Source organism: Malaya genurostris, chromosome 1, assembly GCF_030247185.1.
Source record: "Malaya genurostris strain Urasoe2022 chromosome 1, Malgen_1.1, whole genome shotgun sequence".
Taxonomy (NCBI): domain Eukaryota; kingdom Metazoa; phylum Arthropoda; class Insecta; order Diptera; family Culicidae; genus Malaya; species Malaya genurostris.
Genome location: NC_080570.1, coordinates 94179129 through 94201473, shown reverse-complemented (window position 1 = coordinate 94201473; position 22345 = coordinate 94179129). Strand labels below are relative to the sequence as shown.

Genomic DNA, 22345 nt, shown 5'->3' with positions numbered 1-22345 from the left:
GTAAATATTAAAAACAAACTACCAACCTAGGAGTGAGAAAATTTAGTCTTGCACTCGTATGATCTACATCAAGTAAGGGCTGTTTACAGTTTTGAATTTGTATATTATACTTTTTCAAATAATACTCTTCAAATGTACTATAGTTGAGTCCTGGAAATGAGCTCTTCGGTGATAAATGGTAACAAATTTCCGCAACGTAAAAATACTGCGGTTGATCCTGATTGCGATACCACGGCATGACTACTGCATCTCTAAATTGATTGCTATCAAATGCATAGTTTTTTCGTTCTTCATCCGGTACAGAGGTAGGCATTTTATCCACATTTTTAGCAATAACGTCGATAAAATCCCAATCTACCGTAACTTCACTATGACGAGTAATAGTGGGTACTATGAAGAAGCAGTTTTCAGTAGCTTCTGGATCGTACAGCATTAGATATTTCTGTAATCTCAGTACCTTGGTAAAAGTATAGTTGATGAATAGATTGATTTTATCAAGCTGTTGCTGGCTTAGAACAGCATGCTGTTTGCACAGATCCAATGCGACTTTAACTTCACCCGAACGGGTAAAAATTGGAAATGCACTTACTTTTGGTATGATCTTAGTTGTTAGTATCCCGAAACCCTGTGGAGAATCCTCGGGTGGATAAATCTTACGTCCTCGTGTATTTTGTTCCTCTGGAATAGGACACTGTAAGGTCATGCTGATGTGATATAGATATACATTGGATTGAACTTTGGGGCGACAATCTGAGAACGCTGATGCAATCTACGATGAAGAAAATATACGGGTTTGTGCTTCAAATTTTCTACTACCACTTACCCGTTTATAATAGTACTGTCTTCGTTTGGTAGTACCTGGTCTAGGCTCAGAATTTTCATTGACAATTTGAGCATCAGTGCTCTCCAGTTCGAAGTCTTCCCAATCTGCTTCAAATGCACGGAATGATTCTTTTCCTATTGGCTGTAGTGAGTCATCCAGCTCTCCAGCAGAATGTAGCACTCTGCAAGCAATATATGCAGCCATTCTTCGAGCTAAAATTTCTGTAGGCATTGGCAGACCCTTAAAAAATGTAGTGGTATAAAAATCTAGCGTTCATCTGTTGTTATGAAAAGAAATAATTTTAAAATCACAAATTGCATTTGCATTATTGCTTCTCCCGCACATATACTGCACTCAGAAACTATGGTACACATAGAAGTATGTATGTTTATGAGTACTTTTGATTGACTAATATGAAGGTGACACATTTGTGCATGTTGTTTAAGACAGTCAATTTACTCATTCAATTATAACCCAAATGCTCTTATAATTAATTTTTTCGCCGATTAAGAAATTGTTCATTTTTTGTTACAGACAGAGATGTCCATCTCCTCTGTTTGACGAAGAGCAATCAAAATTTCTCCCCTCGTACTGACAACTTCAACGAGAGCTCTTCTCTTTTACATATATACACCACTGCTGTATAAAGTGCGCACGCATCATGAGTGCACGTGTTTATTTTCTTCACTGAATTTAACCAAAGTGCTAGAGCAGAGCTATTAAATTCTCTGAGGTGGATGCAGATACTTTCACACGCCGGTGAGCACTCAGGTGTATGGTTTGCGTAGAAGAAGCGTGGGGCACACAAAATAAGCAAAATAAAACAATTTATTATTGAATTTTCGTTTTTCCTTGAAAGTTTTCCATAGCAAGGCCAGATCTACTCTCTGTTAATTGAAGTTCACAGAAGTGTTCGCTCACCATCACGCACCAGTGATCACTTGGGTGTATTTAGGCGAGAGCACGTGAGAGCGATTCATGTGAAGATAATGTGATTCTCTCGCACCAGCTTCTTTCAACACAAGCACACACTTAAAGTCTGTCTAATGGACACTGAGAAGAAGTGCGCTTTCCTCTTTGTGTAGAGCACACCAAATGTATTCGCAGTGTAAAATAGAAACTTACGCACTGGTGTATCAATCTAGTGAAATGCCATCACTGGTTACAGATAACAATCTTTGGCATGGTGACAATAACTATCCTAGCTGATTTCAACTATGCACCATTATATAAAAGAACTGAATAATATTCCAACAAAATTCTTTATATGGTATTACAACTGACTTGTACGATGTTTAATACAAATTCCTAGTTGTTACCAGTCTATAAGTGAATAATATTTTACAATTTGGCATGGCTTTTTAACGTAATTATAGATACTTTTTGTTCACGCTTGGCGAGTGGATATCAATAATTTACAGTTTTAGAATTCCTCAAATCGAAGGCTGCATTCGGTTTGTAGATATTCTTTCAAATCGCTATTTAATTTGTATTTTCGAAACGGGCTTGACAAGTACACGAACGAGGCGGTTACAGATTTGTATACAGAAGACATCACTTCCGACTGGTCATTGGATGACTTTTCGTCACCAAGGTTGCGATGTCATCGTAATGTCCTCCAAGTTTCGATAAAAAATATTGCGGCTTCGCAACGGGGATTCCAACTTAACTAAGGCATAGAAACAAGTTTTAAGTAAACCGGGCTAACGGGTGGATTACAGCTAGAGAGAGGCCGATGACGGGTCGACGACTGACTCAACCTGCGTCGACACAGCGGTTTGGGGTCACCGGGTCATCCTGGCTTCGGTTAGGTGATAGATATACCAAATTTATAGATATGTTAGAACACATTTAGGAACATATAACCCCCACATTTTTCGGGTTTACCAAAAGTTTGGTATATTCACCCTAGAAAGGTAAATTTACAGGTATATTTGTGTCCCTTTGAAGATATTTTCGAAATTAGGTTATTTTGTTCTATATGACCTGATGTATTACTTATCAGAAGAAAAAAACGGAAACGGAGCTTTATGAAGTTAGACTATTTACTATTCAGAGATACAATAGCAACAAAAGCGACGAACAAGACAATTCTTATTCGATGCAGACTTCGACTGTGTGCAATGGAGTCTTGTGGATTCATCACTGCTATCCTGCTTTATCTCCTGTTGATCATTCAAAAATCGGTCCATCAAATCAAATCTCTCCACAATATTATCGAAGTAATTGCCTCGAACGGATAATGTAGTGAGAGATAATCTGAAAGAATAGATTTATTTTTTTAATAGGCCATCTGAAAAAAAATCCTACCTTGTTTCTGTCCCCCTTCTAGTAACTGGACGTTTAGCATTTCGTGCTAATGATGAGATTTTTTTTATTTGTTCCAAACGCTGCTTTAACTCTGTACTGCTCGATGTTTCCGGCTGAGATTTTCTAATCGATAATGTCGAATTCTCAGTTAACTCCTCAATAGTGTAAATATTATGTCTGTTTAATGTTATACTACTACTTGAAGTAATGCTAGTATCGGAAAAAACATTACCCGCGTTGACATGTAAATTGGTACTGAATTCATCGCAGTCACGAAATGGTGGACACCATTTGGCAACGTTTTGTAAAGCCTCTCTATGCAAATTAAGCATTAGATCAAACGATTCCATCAATGAAATTCCAAAAAAAAATTAAAATAACAGGATGACGTAGAACATATGTAACACTTCACATTGCGATCTGCCATAAATTGTAGAAATCATATCCCCGAGTATGTCAAAGCTAACTAGATTCGAAACAACACCAGTTCGTTCTAACAAAATACTTGGGATCGTAACGTGTTGACTAGTTGAGATATTTTTTATATGAGGCATTTCCACACAAAATAAGCCACCAAATATTTTTTCATGTAGGTAACTTATTTTTTCGGTTAAGAACTCAAAAATATTCGATATGCTTTTTTTTTATTTCAATATGATACGTAAAATTTTCGAGGAAGGATTTTTTGAAGTTTCGTGTTCACAAAAAAAAGAACCTTTTTTTAAACAGCCTATATTGAAAAATCTAACAAAGATACGAAAATCCACCCAAGACATGAAATGTGCGTCTTTTTCTTAGCTTTCAAATAAGCGATTTGGTTTGACTAAATTCTGCCAATGTTTCAGAATGGAAAGATTAATACTTTCGGAGCAGTACATTTTTCAACCATGGCCCGCACGCGCGCAGCGTACTTCAGTGTAACTCGCTAGGAATGTAGCAGTTTTCCATGCCTTAACATTCCGATTTCCAAGCTTAAAAAACAGCGCACATTATTCTACACTGAAATGAAAATCTTATTTATATTCATTAGATTTGTCATATGAATCATATGCAGAATATAATTCATAGAAATTATATGGTAACTTATAATCTTTATATAATGTGTACGTCAAATCTAAATGGACGTTATCATAATGAAAGTTATAAAAATTACCCCTAATAATTTATATGGAAATCTGATGGAAGTCGTGAATCGTACTGCTTGAAGCTGAAGAAATAGTTGTGTTTCCGATATTCATCAACTGCTCCAGACCATTTATTTAAGGAAGTTCCGCATCTCAATGTAATTTTAAATCGCTGACAAGACAGCTCATCCAACTTCGTTCAAGGATATGCGTTAACGGACCATTAAATATATATCCGGTACATTTCATTACTCTATCTGTCTAGTAAGATTCATTTTTATTTTCAGTCTCGGGATCTCACTTCTTTTTCGCAAATATCATGAGGTGCTCCCTTACCGAACGGAATACTAGTAAAGCTTGAATCCTCAAAGAAAAGTAGTAGTTGGCGATTATCTGCTATTCGTATGAGCTCAATTGAAAGTTATATATATATATATATATATATATATATATATATATATATATATATATATATATATATATATATATATATATATATATATATATATATATATATATATATATATATAAAATTTTTTTCAAACTAGTCATATGGTATATATGAACCTATCTAAATAAAATCGAAGTGAATATTATATGCGCTTCATAAATTGTATGTATGTATGTTGTGCGGATATCTAGTAATGGTTATAGGACGCGCCAATCAATTTGACTCAGACTGGAAATTTCATTCGTTATATGGAAATCCTGTAAAAATAACGTTAAGAAGAGTTTTATGTTTCATAAGATTATCTCATATATTTGACATGATGTTGAACACATCTTGTAACTATTATTGGAAATGCTAATAGTGCAAAATCATTAGAATATCATATAATGTGAAAAAGAAAATTTAGCTCAGTGTATCTGCAGCAGATAGAATAATGTGCGTAAAATATTTTGCACTGTCTGTCGTGATCCAATAATCGCTCCAGGAAACTTCTCGCGCTGATGCTATGACCGCTCCATACAGAAGAAAGTTGAGGTGCGCAAAATGTTTCACACTGCCGTCTTGCTGCGGGAACCGCTCAGAAAATAATAATGAAAATTTTCAAACCATAGCTTTTATATCCGCATAGTGTGTTTGATGTCTTGATAAAGTGTTCTGATTGGCATGTGAAAGCATGGGTCTATTTAAACTGATTTTTCAATAGTTTGCTATTGCAAACTGTACGTTTATCTGATATTCATGTCTAATGTAGCGTTAGCACTATTGCTTGGAAAACATTTTTTTCAATTTTTCAATGGTATGCTATTGAAATACTAGAACGACATTGCCATACATGATTAAGTTAAATGTTCCCGAATCGATTGGTAGTAAGATTATAAAAATCCATCAACAAATGACTAATAACTCAGTTCTAAATTATAACAGAAAAGGTTACGCGACTATTTTTTAAATTTTTAATTGACAACCGGCCACGTATAGTGAAGAGTAAGGCATTTTTAATGCCAAAAAGGTGGGTGGGTAATGTCAGAGACATAACTGGATGTAGTGAATAAGAATGAAATTGGCACGCTTCCTCCACCCTTCCGAATATCAGTTACTTGATCGAAAGTGTGATGTTGCCCGACGGCGAGCACGTTTACGTTACGAAACTAAGTCGATTCCGACGGAACGGCGAATAAATCACGATGAGAACTTTGAGAATTTTCTAACTCGGACATGTGCCTTTTTAAGAGAAAGAAAAACGCGTGTTACTCTATACATGTTTAATTTAAGACTAATGAAAGGAAGTTGGCGGAAATTACAAATGACATTTCCTGTTGGCAACAATTTTTTCTCTTCGCTCATTCCTGCTCTTTGTCAGGGGGTGAGCCAATCTTCGACTCGGGAATGAAGAATCGTTCACCGCTTGCGACCGTAAACACCGCGCCGGCCTTGAGACGATAGCCTCAATTACAGGGCAACACAACCAGCGATACAACACAACCAGAGATACTACAAACAACAGACTTTACTACATTTTATTCATACGGCCCATTGAGTTTGAGCCCGCCAAAGTGTGACGTTGCGTACAATCCCGTTAGCATCTGGATGGACTGCTACCACACGAGCAAGCTCCCAAAAGGTTGGCGGTGTATTTTCCGTCTTGACCAGCACAAGATTTTGATGTTCTCCTGTATCGTTCTCCATTTATTTCTCGGCTGAAGGGTTGCGAGATATTCAGATCTCCAACGCTCTCAGATATCAGCAGAATACCGACGAAGTCGTTGATATCGATCCAATCGATTTTCTGGCACATGGCTTGTATTCGGCTTTAGTATCAAGTTCAGTGGTTGACCAATGACAAAGTGTCCTGGCGTCAATGCTTCACAGGAATCTGCAGAATTAGAGAGCGCGCAAAGAGGGCGGGAATTTAAACAAGCTTCAATTTCCACGAGCAATGTCGTCAGATCTTCGAATGTAAGAATCTGTGTTCCAACCACGGTACGAAAGTGTTTTTTCATGCTCTTGACTGCGGCCTCCCACATACCTCCCATGTTAGGAGCACTGGATGTGGTGAATCTCCATTTAACTCCGCAACGGCTAAGATAACGATCAATCTCGGTGTTAAAGTTTAACTTCTGAAGATTCTCTCGTAGCATTCGATCCGCACCAACGAAATTGGCCCCGTTATCTGACCACAGCTGAGACGGTAATCCACGACGTTCACAAAAACGTTTCAAAGCAGAAATGAAGGCATTTGACGTCAGATCGGTTACTCCTTCCTAGTGGATGGCTTTTGTCGCTAGGCACACAAAGACAGCAACATAGCCCTTAACTGTTTTGATGATCTCAGAAGATTGGTTCGTAATGTGACAGGTCCGGCGTACACCCCAACATTTTCAAAAGTATACGTCCTCCTGACGATCTGACTGCAGGCAAACTTTTCATCAGCTGCTGTGCCTAGCCTTTTGGCCTTCCAACGAGCACAACGAACACAGTTGTTGATCACGGATGATACTGCTGTATGACAACTGACAACCCAGTATCGTTGATTTAGTGAAGCAATCACCAACGTTGGCCCACCGTGTAGATTTTGCAGATGCTGTTGCTGGATAAGCAAGTATGTGTACCGATGTGTCTTCGGTAGAATCACCGGATGCCGCATGTTGTAGGGTAATCCTGAGTTCTGCAACCTGCCTGAGACTCGCAGTGTACCCTGTCCATCAAAGAACGGATAGGCTGGTTTCAGCTGAGCATTTTTTGGTTCCAACCCTTTACGAATGAGATCGAGATCGCGACCGAACTGTTCGAACTGAGCGAGTCGAGACAACTGCGTGTCTGCATGTTGTATTGCAGATGGTGTTAAATTGCTACTCACTAACGTTTCCTTTCTTAACTTTTCCAGTGCATTTGTTTTGAAGCGAGTCACCCATGCCAACAACCGTTTAATGAACACAAGAGACGAATAGCGTTCTAAGATATATTTTTCCACTTCAAATGTTATATTTATGTTAGGGTAACAATATTTGTATTCAAACACTTAATTGATTTTGTATCTTCACGCATTGTTTCTTCGGGTAATGGGGAAATCGATTCAGTTTTCCACCTTTCAGAGCCATCTTGCAACCAGTTAGGGCCTGACCATCACAGAGTATGATTCACTAAATCCACGGGTTAAACTCCTCGAGAAGCACAATCAGCCGGATTGTCAACGGATGCAACATGATTCCATGAGCTTCGGGGAAGCAAATCGAGAATTGTCGACGTGCGATTGGCAACAAATGGTTTCCATATTTCGGGGTGCGCTGAGAGCCACTCCAAAACAATTCGGGAGTCAGTCCGAGCGTGCATACACAACTGCTGCATAGGCTGCTTCCGATGCATCGGCGAATCCGTGCAGCTGGATCTTTCCATTGTGGTTTGCTAACCACCTAGGAATGCGTATTTCCTCAATCAACTGCAAACTTAATTTGATCCTGGTCCACTCATCATCAATAGCAGCAGGAAGGGGGTCATTCCAAGATAAATCGAGAAGCCAAAGTGATTGATACAAATTCTTATTCCGAACGATTACCGGCGAAATCCATCCAAGAGGGTCGTACAAGCGAGCCGTATCTGACAACAGTTGACGCTTAGTATTTTGCTGATGAATGTTCAGTTTCAGTTTATAACAGAATTCGTCCTTTGATGGAGACCAATGTATCCCCAATGCTTTCACTGAATCCGCCTTTGGTGCCAGTTTCAGCGCAATCGGTTATTGAAGCATTTCTTCATTTGATTTCAGCAACTGTGGAACGTTTGTCGACCACTTTCGCAAATTAAATCCAGCGGCTGATGTTATCTGGATAATATCGCTTTTCAACTGGACTGCATCTTCTAACGAATCAGCACCCGACAGGAGATCGTCGACGTAAAAATTTTTTTCAATTCTTTCAGCAGCAACAGGGTACACTGTCTTGCTGTCCCTGGCTGCTTGTCGTAGTGATTCGATGGCTAAGTAAGCGGCACAGGCAGTTCCGTATGTTACCGTTAGAAGTCGATAATGTTCTACAGGCAATTCGGGATCAGTTCTCCATACGATCCGCTAGAAGTCCGCATCAGCATTGTGCACCCACACAGTTTTTTGAATTTGGGGTCCAAATTGAATTTCCTCTCCATCGCTTTTAATCTTTGTATCGCTGCTGGCAAGGACTCTCCAAGAGCCAACTTGGATTCGTCGAATGGTAAACGGACTTTGATCACCTTCTGTATCACGTTGGTGTGTGGTTTGAAATAGTTCAATTGCTCTGTCCTCCTCCTGGGTGAGGGGTTTCGGTTCATCCCAGAATTGCCGAAGCGTACGATCAACGTTGATTTTTGAACATAAATTGATTACTGCTGAGCGACATTGAAGCGAGGCCGCATCGCCAACTTGACCAGCAACAATCCAGCCAAACGCTGAATTTAATGCTACTGGAAGCCCATGTTCATTCTTCACTTTTTTATCACCTAAAATCGAGAGAAACACATCTACTCCAAGAATTAGATCGATCTTTCTTGGCTTTCTGAATCCGGGATCTGCCAGTTGTAATGATTCCAAACATTTCAAACGGTTGGTGTCGATTTTCTGCTGCGGAAGGTTTCGTGTGAGCTTGGTTAGCACAAAGGCCTTCGTGTTGACGACTGCTTGAGATTTCTAGATTCACCACTTCTTTGGTGGTCTCGGATCCACAGTTCATTATTCCGGTGACAATGAGATTAGCGTTGTTCCTTTTCAATCCAATGTGTGCAACACAACTTTCGGTGATGAGTGATGCTTGGGAACCACAATCGATCATCGCGCGTACCTCATAAAACTGATCGTTTTTTCATTTTACTCGAACCACGGCTGTCGGTAAAGTACCTACAGTCAACATTGAACAACTGTTTTTGACGTTAGCCGAACAGGATACTACTTGCTCGTTGCCATCCTCGTCGCTCTTCGCCGCTAGCTTCTCGTTCGCTTTCACGGTTGTTTTATTAACAGCTACATTCGTCATCTTATCGCACAGCAATGTATGATGTTTTTGTTTACAGTCAGCGTTTCTGCATACAGATTTCGATTGGCAAACTTTCACCCAATGATTTGACCGTAAACAATTAAAGCAAAGTTTCGCATGCTGGGCCAACTCACGTCGCTCTTTCACCGGTGCTTGCTTAAAATCACTGCATTGATAGAAGGACTATAGGAAGACTATACGACGGTAATTGTGTATCGATTGGCTCAGCTTGCCTTCCGTGGAACTGGACAGCCAACTCCTCCACAGATGTTGAAGCTGCAGCTTATCTGATCAGCAACGCCCTTTGTGTTTCGAGTAACACTCTTACTGCTTCTTTTAAACCACTACTAGTATCCGTAACAGTCTGATCACTACCGATTTCTTGTTCCTCATTCAACATCGGAACATACAAATTTTTTGTCGCATAATAGATTTTTTCGAAATCCGACCGAACGTTTAGCACAGACAACAAATCATCCGGGTTAAATTGCTCCTCGATTTCGGATTGAATCTGGTCAAAGTTCTCCTCCATATCCACCAGTTTCTGCAGGCGATCTTTAATTTCACTCGTCGGAGGGTCTTGTGAGCACAAGCTTCTTGCACTCGCGTGTTCCCGTTTCAGCCTTTCGATGGCGATGTTTCGTTTATTCAGCAGCACTTCCATAGTCGCGAATTCGCTGCTATCCGGCTCGAAGGACCAAATGTTGCCCGACGGCGAGCACGTTTACGTTACGAAACTAAGTCGATTTCGACGGAACGGCGAATAAATCATTTAAGAATTTTCTAACTCGGACATGTGCCTTTTTAAGAGAAAGAAAAACGCGTGTTACTCTATACATGTTTAATTTAAGACTAATGAAAGGAAGTTGGCGGAAATTTTTTTCTCTTCGCTCATTCCTGCTCTTTGTCAGGGGGTGAGCCAATCTTCGAATCGGGAATGAAGGATCGTTCACCACTTACGTCCGTAAACATGTGAATTGTGCCGAATTTACCTCCTTAACTACTAGAATTTGAAACGATGCATCTACACTTAATTGCGGATAAGTTACATCAAACATTCTGACACACAAATAATTTCTACGAAATAATTTTATAGTTTTTTTTTAAATAAAATAATGGTGGTTCCGAAAAGAATGAAGTACAGTCATACCTCATGAATCGTCGTTTAGCAGTTAAAATTGACGATCATACTCCTGAAGAGTTCCTCGCATCATCCGGAATACCAGTCATCTCGGACTGTTAATATTTTTACTATACTTCAATGATGTCAATTTTGCTCTGGAAGGTCCTCGCTTATCATTTGCTGATGATGCCAAGATCTACCACGTCATCCGCAACTTAGAAAAAGCAGCCTTTCTCCAGCGGCAATTGTTAGTCTTCGCAGAGTGGTGTGAAGTTAACCATATGATTGTAAATCCCGACAAGTGCTCGGTGATTACGTTCATAAGGATAAAAGTGTCATTCCATGTAGCATACTTTTTGGATGAATCCTTGATTGGAAGATCGACTAACGTTAAGGATCTTGGCGTCCATTTCAATGAACAACTTACATTCAAGCATTGCATCAGTTATATTGTACCTAAAGCTTTCCGTAGCTTAGAATTCTTAATGAGGATGACTAGGCACTTTACAGTCGTATACTGTCTACAATACCTTTACTGCTCGCTTGTTCGTTCAACTCTCGAATCGCAGTTTGGAATTTCTGCTACATGAACGGTGCGCACAGAATTGAGACAATACAAAGCAGATTTGTTTGCTTCGCTCTTCGCCGATTTTCGTGGACCGATCCTCATCAACTATCTAGTTATGAAAGTCGCGGGTTATTATTCGATCTCGACAGTATACAAGTGCGACGGGAATTATTACGCGCTTTGATAATAGCAGACATATTCAACGGTAGGATCGACTGTCCCGTTTTGCTCAACGAAATTAATATTAATGTGCGACCCAGAGCTCTTCGCAACAGTGCATTTCTTCGACTTCCTATACGACGTACCAACTATGGCGCAAATGGTTCTATCATTGGTTTACAGAGATCGTTCAACCGTGTTTCATCTGGGTATGATTTTAATGTGTCACGGAGCAGAATGCGAACGTTGATTGTAAATAAATAAATAATGTCAATTTCACTTTGCTTATCATAATTCAATTCTAATATCCACTGTCACTTTCGTTAAAGAGTAATACTTACAATACGGGTACATATTTTGAACTACTTTTTGCAGTATTCATTAGCTCATACCTACTAACTTCGGAATTAGTATCTGTATTGTGTTATACCTTAGTGAAAATGTAGAATTCAATGGTGACAAAGAAAGTAAAATTGGTTCTTAATAATTTCCAAACACGATTGATTTAAGTAGCATGATGGATTTTTGAAAAATTTTGCATTTGAACTGCTATCAATGTTCAGAAAGATTTATACGACAGACAAAATTGCACCGTTACAAAACTAAGCAATGGCCCAAGTAACAATTTTTGTTACGCTAGCTTGTTTGTGACTAGTTTGCAACCAGATATTTGAGTGATTGTTACTAACATCTAACCACTTGCATGACTCAAAAGGCGCAGTTTCTACTAGTTGTTAAATCGACTAAAAATATGTTGTCGTTACGTTGTAATGCCATACTGAAATAACTTATCTTTTCATAACTTGAAAATAACTGGTTTCCAAGTAAACTAGTTGAAACTTATACCGTTTTCGTTTATTGATCAGAGCAGCCCGAAAGCTGACCCAGAGTCGCCCAAACAACGTTTAATATGTTTGTTTTAGCAACCTGAGGTCGCTCTAGAGCGGACTCCAATCGCGTAGTTTCGCTCTGAAAATTTTTTCGGGTCGCACCACGCATCCAGCCGAGTTTGTTTATTTTATCTTTTTTTCATGAGTTGTTGTTTAGGGCGCGTAAAACGTGTTCGTTTTACTTGGAGTCAGAGTAGCCCGCGTCTAGGTTCAAAAACGAAAACGGTATTAGTCACCATCGACACTATAAACATTGAATGAATCCAGAATACTTTTCTATCTTCAATAAAAAAGCAGAAGAGTACTTTAAGTCACAAACTTGATACAAGGTACAAATTTCACAACGATCCAAAAATTGTCGAGCGGAATTCAATTTTACTTAACTGTTTTTTATGCGCCTTCAATAAAAATCTGTTTTTAAAGATATAAAAAATAAACAAAATTATAACCCTATGTTCAGAATGCTCAAAATTATTCCAAGTAGAGTGATTTCTCATCATTTTAAATTCATATATCATGAGAACTAGGGTAACGGCTCCCTATTTCATCTGAGCTCCTATTTCTATCTCATCCCGTCACCTCATTACTTTGAACATGAATAATATTTTACAACCTACCTGAACCAGACTGTGAAATGTTTTAAAATGATTATAAAAGCTATTGTCACACTTTTGCATTGAACGAAATGGTTTTAAGTTCTTCGGTTATCGTTTTTTTTCATTTCAAATAAACTCACTTTTCAATTTAGGACACATTTTCGTCTCAAGATTTACAGTTCGTCATGTTTCTGAATATCTACTAATCGATTCGTCTCAAAACATGATCACTATTTCGCACAATTACACTACCATTGAATGCTGGATGACTTCATAATTAGTAATGTTCACTTGCTACTTGTTTAATTAACGATTTAAAACTTCAAAAACTACCCGACAAACAATAAAAGTCTTTAAAAATATGAGATGAAAGTTTTTCACTTAGTTCACTTGATTGCGCTTTGTTTTCATCTCATTTGGTTTCGCAAAGTTGCCAAGTTATCTCATAATGTTTCAAAAGAAAAGTTGTTTTTTTTTCTTCGAAATCTCATCAAAAAGTATGTTTTTTGGTATCCGTGACATTAGTTTAATTATACTGTTGATATTTATATTTTAGTAAACCTGTTTTGGCTTCGAATATTACCAGGAAGAGCATGTTAAATACTAATGAAATAACCATTGTGGCATATCTAGTAGCACTAGTTTCATTCCGCTATACGTCAACATAACGCTGCACTGATAAAAATTTGTACGATCGATTCATATGTAAACAGCAATTCAATTTAATGTGCTTTTTCATTTCAATACAAAACCAATGCCATTTGTTTCAAGATTTCATGTGCAAATTCACTAAGATGCAAGATCAGATTATTTTCCATATAGCATTGATGTGTTTTTCCTTTGGATGTGATGTGTTTTGCTATTGAATTGAACTACATGTGTGAAACACTTCATTTTCAAGTGGAAATGAATACAGCACAAATGTATGTGCAAAACACTTGATTCGGTCAACCGTGTTTCAATTGAAATCTATATGAAAAACAATGTGACATTCATATGAAATACATATAGAATCTGGAGGTAACGATATATCTTATCATTTTTATGTGCATTTTAGATAAATGTAACATGATTTCCACTAAATATCAACAAGTTTTACATTCATTTTAGGAGTTGAATGTATGTTTTCATGAGTTTCATGTGTTCCACAAGTAGTGATAGCTCAAATGCTTTGCACATCATGCTAGCGTGCAAATTATTTTCAGTGTGTGAAGTGTGTGTGTTTCATCGGCTGTGCCCAGAGATGCCAGATATTTTCATAGAAAATATGTATTACGTTGTATAGAAACTCTATATCTGGTCTATCTGTTTTCACTAATAAAATGATGTTAAATCTGTTTTTACTAATAAAATCTGTTAACATCATTTTATTAGTGAAAACAGATAGACCAGTTATAGACTTCCTAGGCAACGTAATACATATTCTATGAAAATATCTGGCTTCAAATAGTTCAAATTGGTTCCTAATTTTAATATAAATGTTTGTCAGTGTTCATAATCAATTATCTACATAAAAGATTTCCACTTTAACATGTGATTTGTCCGTTGATTAATAATTTTTTAAAGAATCACCGCAATCAAATACTAATAGATACTCAGAGAAAAGTCTAATTTTTTACTTCTTTCTTTCTATGAACCTGTACAACTCTGTATTAAATTTAGGAAATCTTTACAAAATCGGTACTTTGATTTAACCCAGTATGCGAACGCAAAAATCTATACAATACATATAGATCTGTATAAATGGCATCTCTGGCTCTACACTTTGTTTTAAGAAGGGCTAATGAATAAATAGTAACAATAACAGGTTTGTTTTTATTTAAAGTTCACCAATTTAACTTTTCAGTAAAATTTTAAATTTAGAGCGCAAGGTAACGGAAACGACTGAAAAATTTTTAAACGTTGAAATGATTTCAAACTAGTTCTAAAAATATCGTATATTGTCTCATAGTTGGCATTAGGCCGTTTTTAAGAAGAATTCTGACATTTTGAACCTGAGAGTGTAATAGTGGAATATTTCGTTTTGATTGCTGTCGCCATTGCTAATTTATAGGATGAATAAAGGATCAACGATAGGATGGATAAAAATCCATTGAGATGAAATTAGGAGCAGAGTAGTAAACATTTCATAAGTGTTTTTTGCTGTTTTATGAACATTATTTTAATTTCCAAGGAATGTGAATCAAATCTCAATGTGGAGCAAGGCGAATGAAGCAGTAATATGAAATAGTTATAGTGATTTTAGTGGCTAAATCGACGTTTGAAGGCGACGTCCTCACAAATGAGATGAAATAGGGAGCCCTTACCCTATAATATTATCACAATCGATGTTCAATCCCTATATTATTTTCTTCGTGTTTATGACAGTGCATAGAACAAAAATAACTAAAGTAGTTTTGAATAAAGTAATATCTTGGTTTTATTTACGTTTCATACACTTCTTGAGACTCCATATTGTGTTCGCCATATTCGAGCCAACAAAGGTTGTTTTGTTTGCATTTTAGTTATCATAACGTTGGGAAAACTTACCGATAACTATCTGAATTGATGAAGAAATTATATGTTACAATCTTATAATATCTAAGTTATTGCTATATCAATTCACAGTAACGATTCACATATACGTTAACGTATTTATAATGGTTTCGCAACGGAAAATAAACCTTTTTTCAACTAGTAGCTAAAAACATAGCTGTGATTAAAGATATGTTAGAATCAAGTAACGATAACTTACAAATGATAGTTAGTTTAATGTTTACGTTATAAAGAAACACTGCTGTCACCTTGTTTTAACCAGTATAACATAAAAAAAATGTTCGTGCTCTTGTTGCAACACAGTTGGGTTAAGTGGTATCAAAACTTGTTATGGGTTGCTACTGTTGACGTCAAATAAACTTATTTTCAACTAGTGGCTAGAAGCATTGTTGTGATTAAAAATATGTTTGGATTAAGCAGCGATAGCTTATAAACTATGTTTAATTCAATATAACACAAATATGTTATGATGAAACATTGTTGTCACCATGTTTTAACCAGTATAACATAAAACACATATTCGTGCTCTTGTTGCAACATAGTTTGGACTTTGTCGTATCAGAACTAGTTGCGGATTGCTACTTGGGGGCTCATATAGTTCCAACCAGGGGTGGAAATAAGCACATTTTTTTTATTTACAGCGAAGAAAAACAGTCAGTATTATCTTCTCATATAACATATATATTGTAAATATTATAATGAACTTTGAAACGAATGATTTTTGATAAGATTAATTGTACTTAGAATTTAAAACTTCTTCATCGTTATCAGTGTCACTGTCTGATTCTGAATCAACATTTGAACTAAGTTAGGCTCGTTTTAATGCAACTCTGTGTTAATGGAACAGGGTTGAAGTTCAAATGGCTGTCACTTATGATTTCCGTGATATAATGGTATAAGTGACGTAAGCGTCAAAACTGAATATCGCTCAATTTTCTCGGATATGGATTATCCGATATTAATAATTTTAGGCCCGTTAGGTGTTTATTTCGTCGGTCGCATCGAAATGCCATGCTTCGTGATGTATTTAAAATTTATTCAGCAATACCGTCGTTGTGGTATAATATCATCAATTAAAACAGCTAATAATTTTAACACACATGCTGCGATGAATAATAATTATAATGATAATAAAAACATGTCCAATCGCAAAGCGTGCTGCGCAGCTGATTAATATTACCCTCACAGAAAAAAAATTTGAATTTTACTGGCGACGTAATTCTACAAAAGATACAATTCACTACTATTCAATTTTTCAAATGACGCAATATTCCACTCGCACAGAGTTTTACACGTTCCGAGTGTAATTCGCTTCTGGCTACCAAGTGCGGCTGTATGGATTTATATGTATCAATTATTCAATGAACGGATATGTGCTTCTGTGGTTCATTCGAGTTGTCGATGTGCTTGTGATCTAGTGTTTCTCAGTTCAAGTCGCGCTGTTGTTATCGATCTTTCGTTTTCATTTCATTCCAATTCAATCCATTCTCATATCACACAATGTTCTTGAATATAAATTTATGTGAAATACGACGCTCCATTTATATGCATCTTATAAGATGTAAAATCACAAGATTTTTTTCCAACTGTGGTATTTAACTTGAAAATCATACACAGAAGTAACAGGAGTGCAGGTTTTTGCTACGCTAATTCAAACGCACCATTCAAATGATGAGCCAAATGTTGCGCTCCTACACAAGCGATCATCTTCGCTAGTGATTACGATCTGATAATTTTTTAATCTTGATTGGAGACACTGCTTGTAAAGTTCAAGAATTCAACTGCAGGATCTTTTACGTAAGGGGATCGGTTTCTAATTAGATGCAAGATTTTGAATAAATTATGCCTAAACTATTCGTAGATTCTCAGCAAAATGGTTTAATCATATGAACAAAATAATCAAACCCGTTTTTGAATGTATTCCTGAATCAGTTTTTATATCCGACATAGAAGGTAATTTGAAATGTATGCGTGAGATCAGTTTTGAAGATTTATAATCTTTTTGTGTTCATTTATATGCCAGTTTTAATTTTTATGGTGGAATTTTTCTGAAAATCGATCAATACCAGTTCCGTTTCAAAGTTATAGACCACTATGATTCAAATGAGCGACAACCGCAAAAAAGTTCTCTGCGGCCTAATACACATATTCAAGTTAACATGAAGAGACATGAATGAAACATTAATTTCCACACCTTCTTATCAAACAATCTCTGTGTGTGATACTGTTTGAAACCTAGCAGATTTCAAAAGGTGACTGAGCGTTATATAAACGGCTGATAAGTGCAACTTATCACTGAAAACCTCTTTGAGTAGCTTTGAATACGAGAACCAAGTTAATAATTTGTGTGGTAAAACCGGACTCCTGAGCAGAAAACGTTTAAAGCCATGTACTAATACAAGAATCGGACAAAAAACTTTGAATGAGATAACCGGATAAAATCTTAGCCGGTACTTACAGAGCAAGAGTGTTGATTTTTGCATGAAAACTTTCCTATGGTTGCGGGATTCATTCCACACATTGAATGTTATGTATTTTATCTAACGAATTCAAAGTCATTTGCTGTATTAAATAAACTTAAATTAAACTTAACCCACCCATTTAACCTACAAGTTGTTTGAGATCTAAAAGATTTTTGAATGCTGGATATTGATGACGACCCCTTCATTTTAATCAAATTGTACAGAAATCAGATATTTTTATCATGACAAACTAAGTTCGATCCTCAACCTTCCAAGCTACGCGGATAGCTGCCGACTTATCGACTTGGATCTGCTGTCTGTTCGAAGGAATGTTCACAAGGTCGTTTTTATCTAGGGCTAGGGCAATTTTACAAGCAAAACTATACAACTATTTGTAATGTAATTTAGTTTTATCGAAGTCTTATATTATACCATTTGGATATTATAATCTGTTTGGTAGAAAAGACAAGGAGGGTTTATGCCTTTTGGAGAAAGAGATTATAAAATGCATCTCCAGAAGGCTTTCCTGCTCTCAAATAAATAGATAAATAAATAAATGTCTATTGAAATATTTTTCGGAATCAAAATTAATTAAAGTGTAAAAAATCACTCCTATTATCGATATTATCAGATTTAAAAAGTAGTTTTATATAGTTAAAACTAACTAATTGAAATCTAAGAATCATCTAAGATTCAAATGAAAAGCTTTAAGATTCTGTAAAACATCTTGCTTTTAAGTCAGATATAACTTCCGGTTTCGGGGATACAGGGTGATTGGTATAAAAATGTCTATTCCACATAAATTAATCAGGTTTCTTGGGTTAGCAGATTTGGATAGTCGATAAAATAAATTAACTTTTTTCAGTTTTAGTGGTATTCAGTTGTCGATTCAGTAGGCACCTAAAAATTTTAGTTCGTGCTATGATTCCTCAAAGGTGTCTTCACTGTTTTCAAATATTTTGAAACAAATGTAAACTATTCAGCTACTCAGGTGAATTTATCTGACTTCGGCCACACCGATTTTAGAATTCCGGTTCCAGTGAAAAATCGTTTCTCAAAGCTCAATCGTTTTCTCAAAAAAAGCCTAATCAAATTTCAGAAACAAAAATTCAAATTAAAATAAACTTATATACAAAATTAATTAATTTTATCCAATTATGACATCACATGATGATGAATTTTTAAAATTCAAACCGATATAGAAGATGACAATCCCGAAAAGCTTCAAAGTTGGACTCAAAACTGTTGTAATTTATTCATCGTATGGCCATACGAATCGGGTTGGGTTATGCTGGTTCCTGAATACCGGCTCTGGAAGTACCTTAAATAACCGTAAACTCTAAAGTGGAACTTACATATCATGGCATGTTCAATCAATTATCACACTTCTAGATTCAAATTCGATCCGATTTGCAGTTTCGACATTACAGAGTAAAGAGTGATTAAAATCTCAAATTGTCGCTTAAAACGACGGTCATTAGAATAATGTCATGAAAACTTAAACACCGAAGAATATTCAAGCAAAAAACACATGCGGATTGACAAAAAAAAACGTGTCATCTCACTGCTAGGTGGATTAAACACATTTTTTGATTCACAATCGGAAATCTTGATTCACACTTTCGTGCGCAAAATGGGCTTATTTCCACCTCTGATTCAAACACCAATCTAATCAATATAAAAATTTTCTAAACCCCAAGCGATTTTTCGTTTTTTCGAGAATAACAACTTAAAATTTACACAAAAGAAACCGCATTACTTTGAAAGAAAATTCACATGAAAAAAGTCGCACAAAAATACTTCAGTGGATGAATCTCAAAAATTCATAATTTTAACTTTTCTAATAAGAGTTATTTAAAATAATCAGATTGTTTCATTTATATGACATATTGCTAAATTATGAAAATTTTCGCATTTGAGCCAAATCTCCAGAATAATTTGATATATCATTTTATGTATCAGACTACAACCTCGGACGACAGGGAAAACGATCAGCATCTGGCGGAAGATACACTATATGTCCGTCATGTAAAACTTTTTTTTCTACAATTATATGAAACAGAATTTTTCGTGCTTATAACAGATTCTGTACAGTAAAAAAAAAATGAAAATCGATAATTTTTCTAGCATTTCATAGTGTCCTCTTAACAATCCAACCACAAAGCCTCAAAAACATTCGGAACGGTATTTTCAAATGGCTGTATCTTCGTTGACCCTGAACCGATTTGGTTAAGTTTGCAGTGGATTATTGGGAGCGTCTAGGTTATTGTAGACTAATGTTGACTTGGATTTAAGCATGGGTCAATTTAGTTAAACTGAAAATGTCAGAGCATATACTGTAAAAGTCATATATATCGTTTCTATAGCCATTTGAAAATACTGTTCCGACAGTTTTTGAGGCTTGGTGTAAGTAAAACAGGCATGGTTGGAGGAGTGTTAATAGAAATAAAGAAAATCACTTACCAAAATATCCTCTTTCAGAGGAGAATTAATAGGCATCCTTATCGTGTACTGATATAGGTCATAGCCATTCCGCGTGGTCTTCGCGCAGCGCCATAAAGGTGTTAATTTTGTGAACGTGTCACTAGGTAATTTGGCACAGTACTTATTAATCATTTGTATTGCATTGGCCAAACTCACAGCATTGCTATTTTCTTCTGTTTCTGACAGTGGTCTGAATGATTCTAGGAATCGATTGAAATTATCAGCATGCAACTGTTGGCTTTCTGGTGGTTCTGTGTTTTCACATTTATGAAGCAGAAGCTTAAATTATTTTTTATTACTTATCATACCGATTCGAATCTGAATTTTTAAATACCTTTTCTATTTCCATGTAAACTGCTACCATTTCAATCATTTCGTTTGTGCAATTTTCCATTATCTGTAAGCTAGACTCAGAAGTGCCGCTCGTACAATAGCCCTGCGAGTCTTTATCACTAAGACAATTGTTAATATTTGTTTCGAAATCTGAATCATCATTATTTACACTATCGGCAGAAGTTTTTTTGCACATATAATAATGTGCTCGGTCGCTAAGATGTTCTATCCTAGTCAAAGAAGATTGCTGAATCCTAGGCGTTACAAACATGATGTGATACGCAGCTGCAGCTCGAGCACGTCCTTTACATTGTACGTATGACCGATAACTAACTGGTTCATTCCAACGAATAACCAGATTACATTTAGGTAGATCAATTCCTTCTTCCAAAACAGATGTTCCTATTAAGAGATTGCATTGATGCATTCTAAAACGCTTAAGCACTTCCTCTTGCTTCCGATGCTCGATTTCGGCTTCCTTAGGTTCTGTTAGTGGATCAGCTGTCTTGTCTACAGTGTACTGAACGTTTATGTAATTAAGATGTGGATCTGAACGAACACTTTCATAAAACATGGTGTACAACATTCTGGCAGTGAATTTGGAATTGCAAAATATTAACGCACATAATGCATCAGGATCGTTTTGGTTGTGAAAATTTGACCGATTTTGACGATTCAAAAAATTTACCTTCTTGCGCTGACGCAATTGCCGAATTCCATTCTTCATTGGAGATTTTGGCTTTTTCCCATGTCCTGCTACATCTGAGTCCAACGGTGAAATGTTTGCAAGAAGCCGCAAAGAAATTTTCAAATTTTCTATACCCTCCGATATATTGTCGATGTTTCTAGTAACATCATCAAGTGTTTCATTTAGTTTCCGAAAATCTGTACACTGGATTTCTTGCAGTAAGCTTTGACAGCATTCTATTTTATTGTCTTTAGTGAAGCTCTGGGATACTGTGCCTCCTAGGTTTCGTTGAGCATCCGGTCGAAAAACCCGAAAAATTTCTAATAATCGTAAAATTTTTGGCGTTGAGAAGGCCTCGATTTTCTCCTTTTCAGTGGTGAATTTTTGAAAGGCAAGATCACAAATAGACCTAATTTGAACGAAAATAGTCGATACAAGACAAAGTAGTAGAAAGTGTCTCTCATATGGTGTTTTAATTTTTTGTTTCTCAATTTGTATAATTAGTGCTAAAGCTGCACGATCAGCACACCAAGGACCCATTTCATCTAAGATTGTTAAGAATTCATACAAAAACTTCAAGGGGTCCGACTTCGGATCGGGAATATTTTTCAGCTCTTCAATAAATTCATCATCTTGGTAAATTTCACAAGGGTCGTATCTATGGTCCTCAAGAAAATGAATATTTGTTGAGACTAATTCTTTCAAATATAGAGCGAGATCTGTTTCCTGCAACGGTGCGCATTGCAAAATTATTTCTTTTGGTTTGGTGTAATATCTAGAAACAACAACAAAAAAAAAAGAA

The 22345-nt window shown here is 36.4% G+C and overlaps 2 protein-coding genes across 2 annotated transcripts in view; both read right to left on the bottom strand.

Annotated features, from left to right (window-relative positions):
• Positions 1-22345, bottom strand: part of LOC131425106 (endoribonuclease Dcr-1) — a 36858-nt gene that overhangs the window by 13655 nt on the left and 858 nt on the right. Inside the window, exons 2-5 of the mRNA XM_058586701.1 lie at positions 20857-22318; positions 20502-20801; positions 824-1063; positions 27-769 (exon numbers count right to left, since the gene is read on the bottom strand). Of these exons, the coding sequence (XP_058442684.1) occupies positions 27-769; positions 824-1063; positions 20502-20801; positions 20857-22318 (2745 nt within the window). The remainder of the gene's footprint in view (positions 1-26; positions 770-823; positions 1064-20501; positions 20802-20856; positions 22319-22345) is intronic.
• Positions 2865-3723, bottom strand: LOC131425109 (uncharacterized). The gene is made up of 2 exons (XM_058586705.1): positions 3134-3723; positions 2865-3082 (listed from the first exon to the last, which is right to left on the bottom strand). Exons 1-2 carry the CDS (start codon positions 3481-3483, stop codon positions 2872-2874), a joined length of 561 nt encoding a protein of 186 aa, XP_058442688.1. The 5' UTR covers positions 3484-3723; the 3' UTR covers positions 2865-2871.

Bases quoted from the DNA above. Each gene is read 5' to 3' on its own strand.
- LOC131425109 (XM_058586705.1), bottom strand. From the start codon at position 3,483: ATGGAATCGTTTGATCTAATGCTTAATTTGCATAGAGAGGCTTTACAA. The intron at 3,083-3,133 runs GTAGGATTTTTT...CTATTCTTTCAG, and splicing joins AGAAGGGGGACAGAAACAAG to ATTATCTCTCACTACATTAT.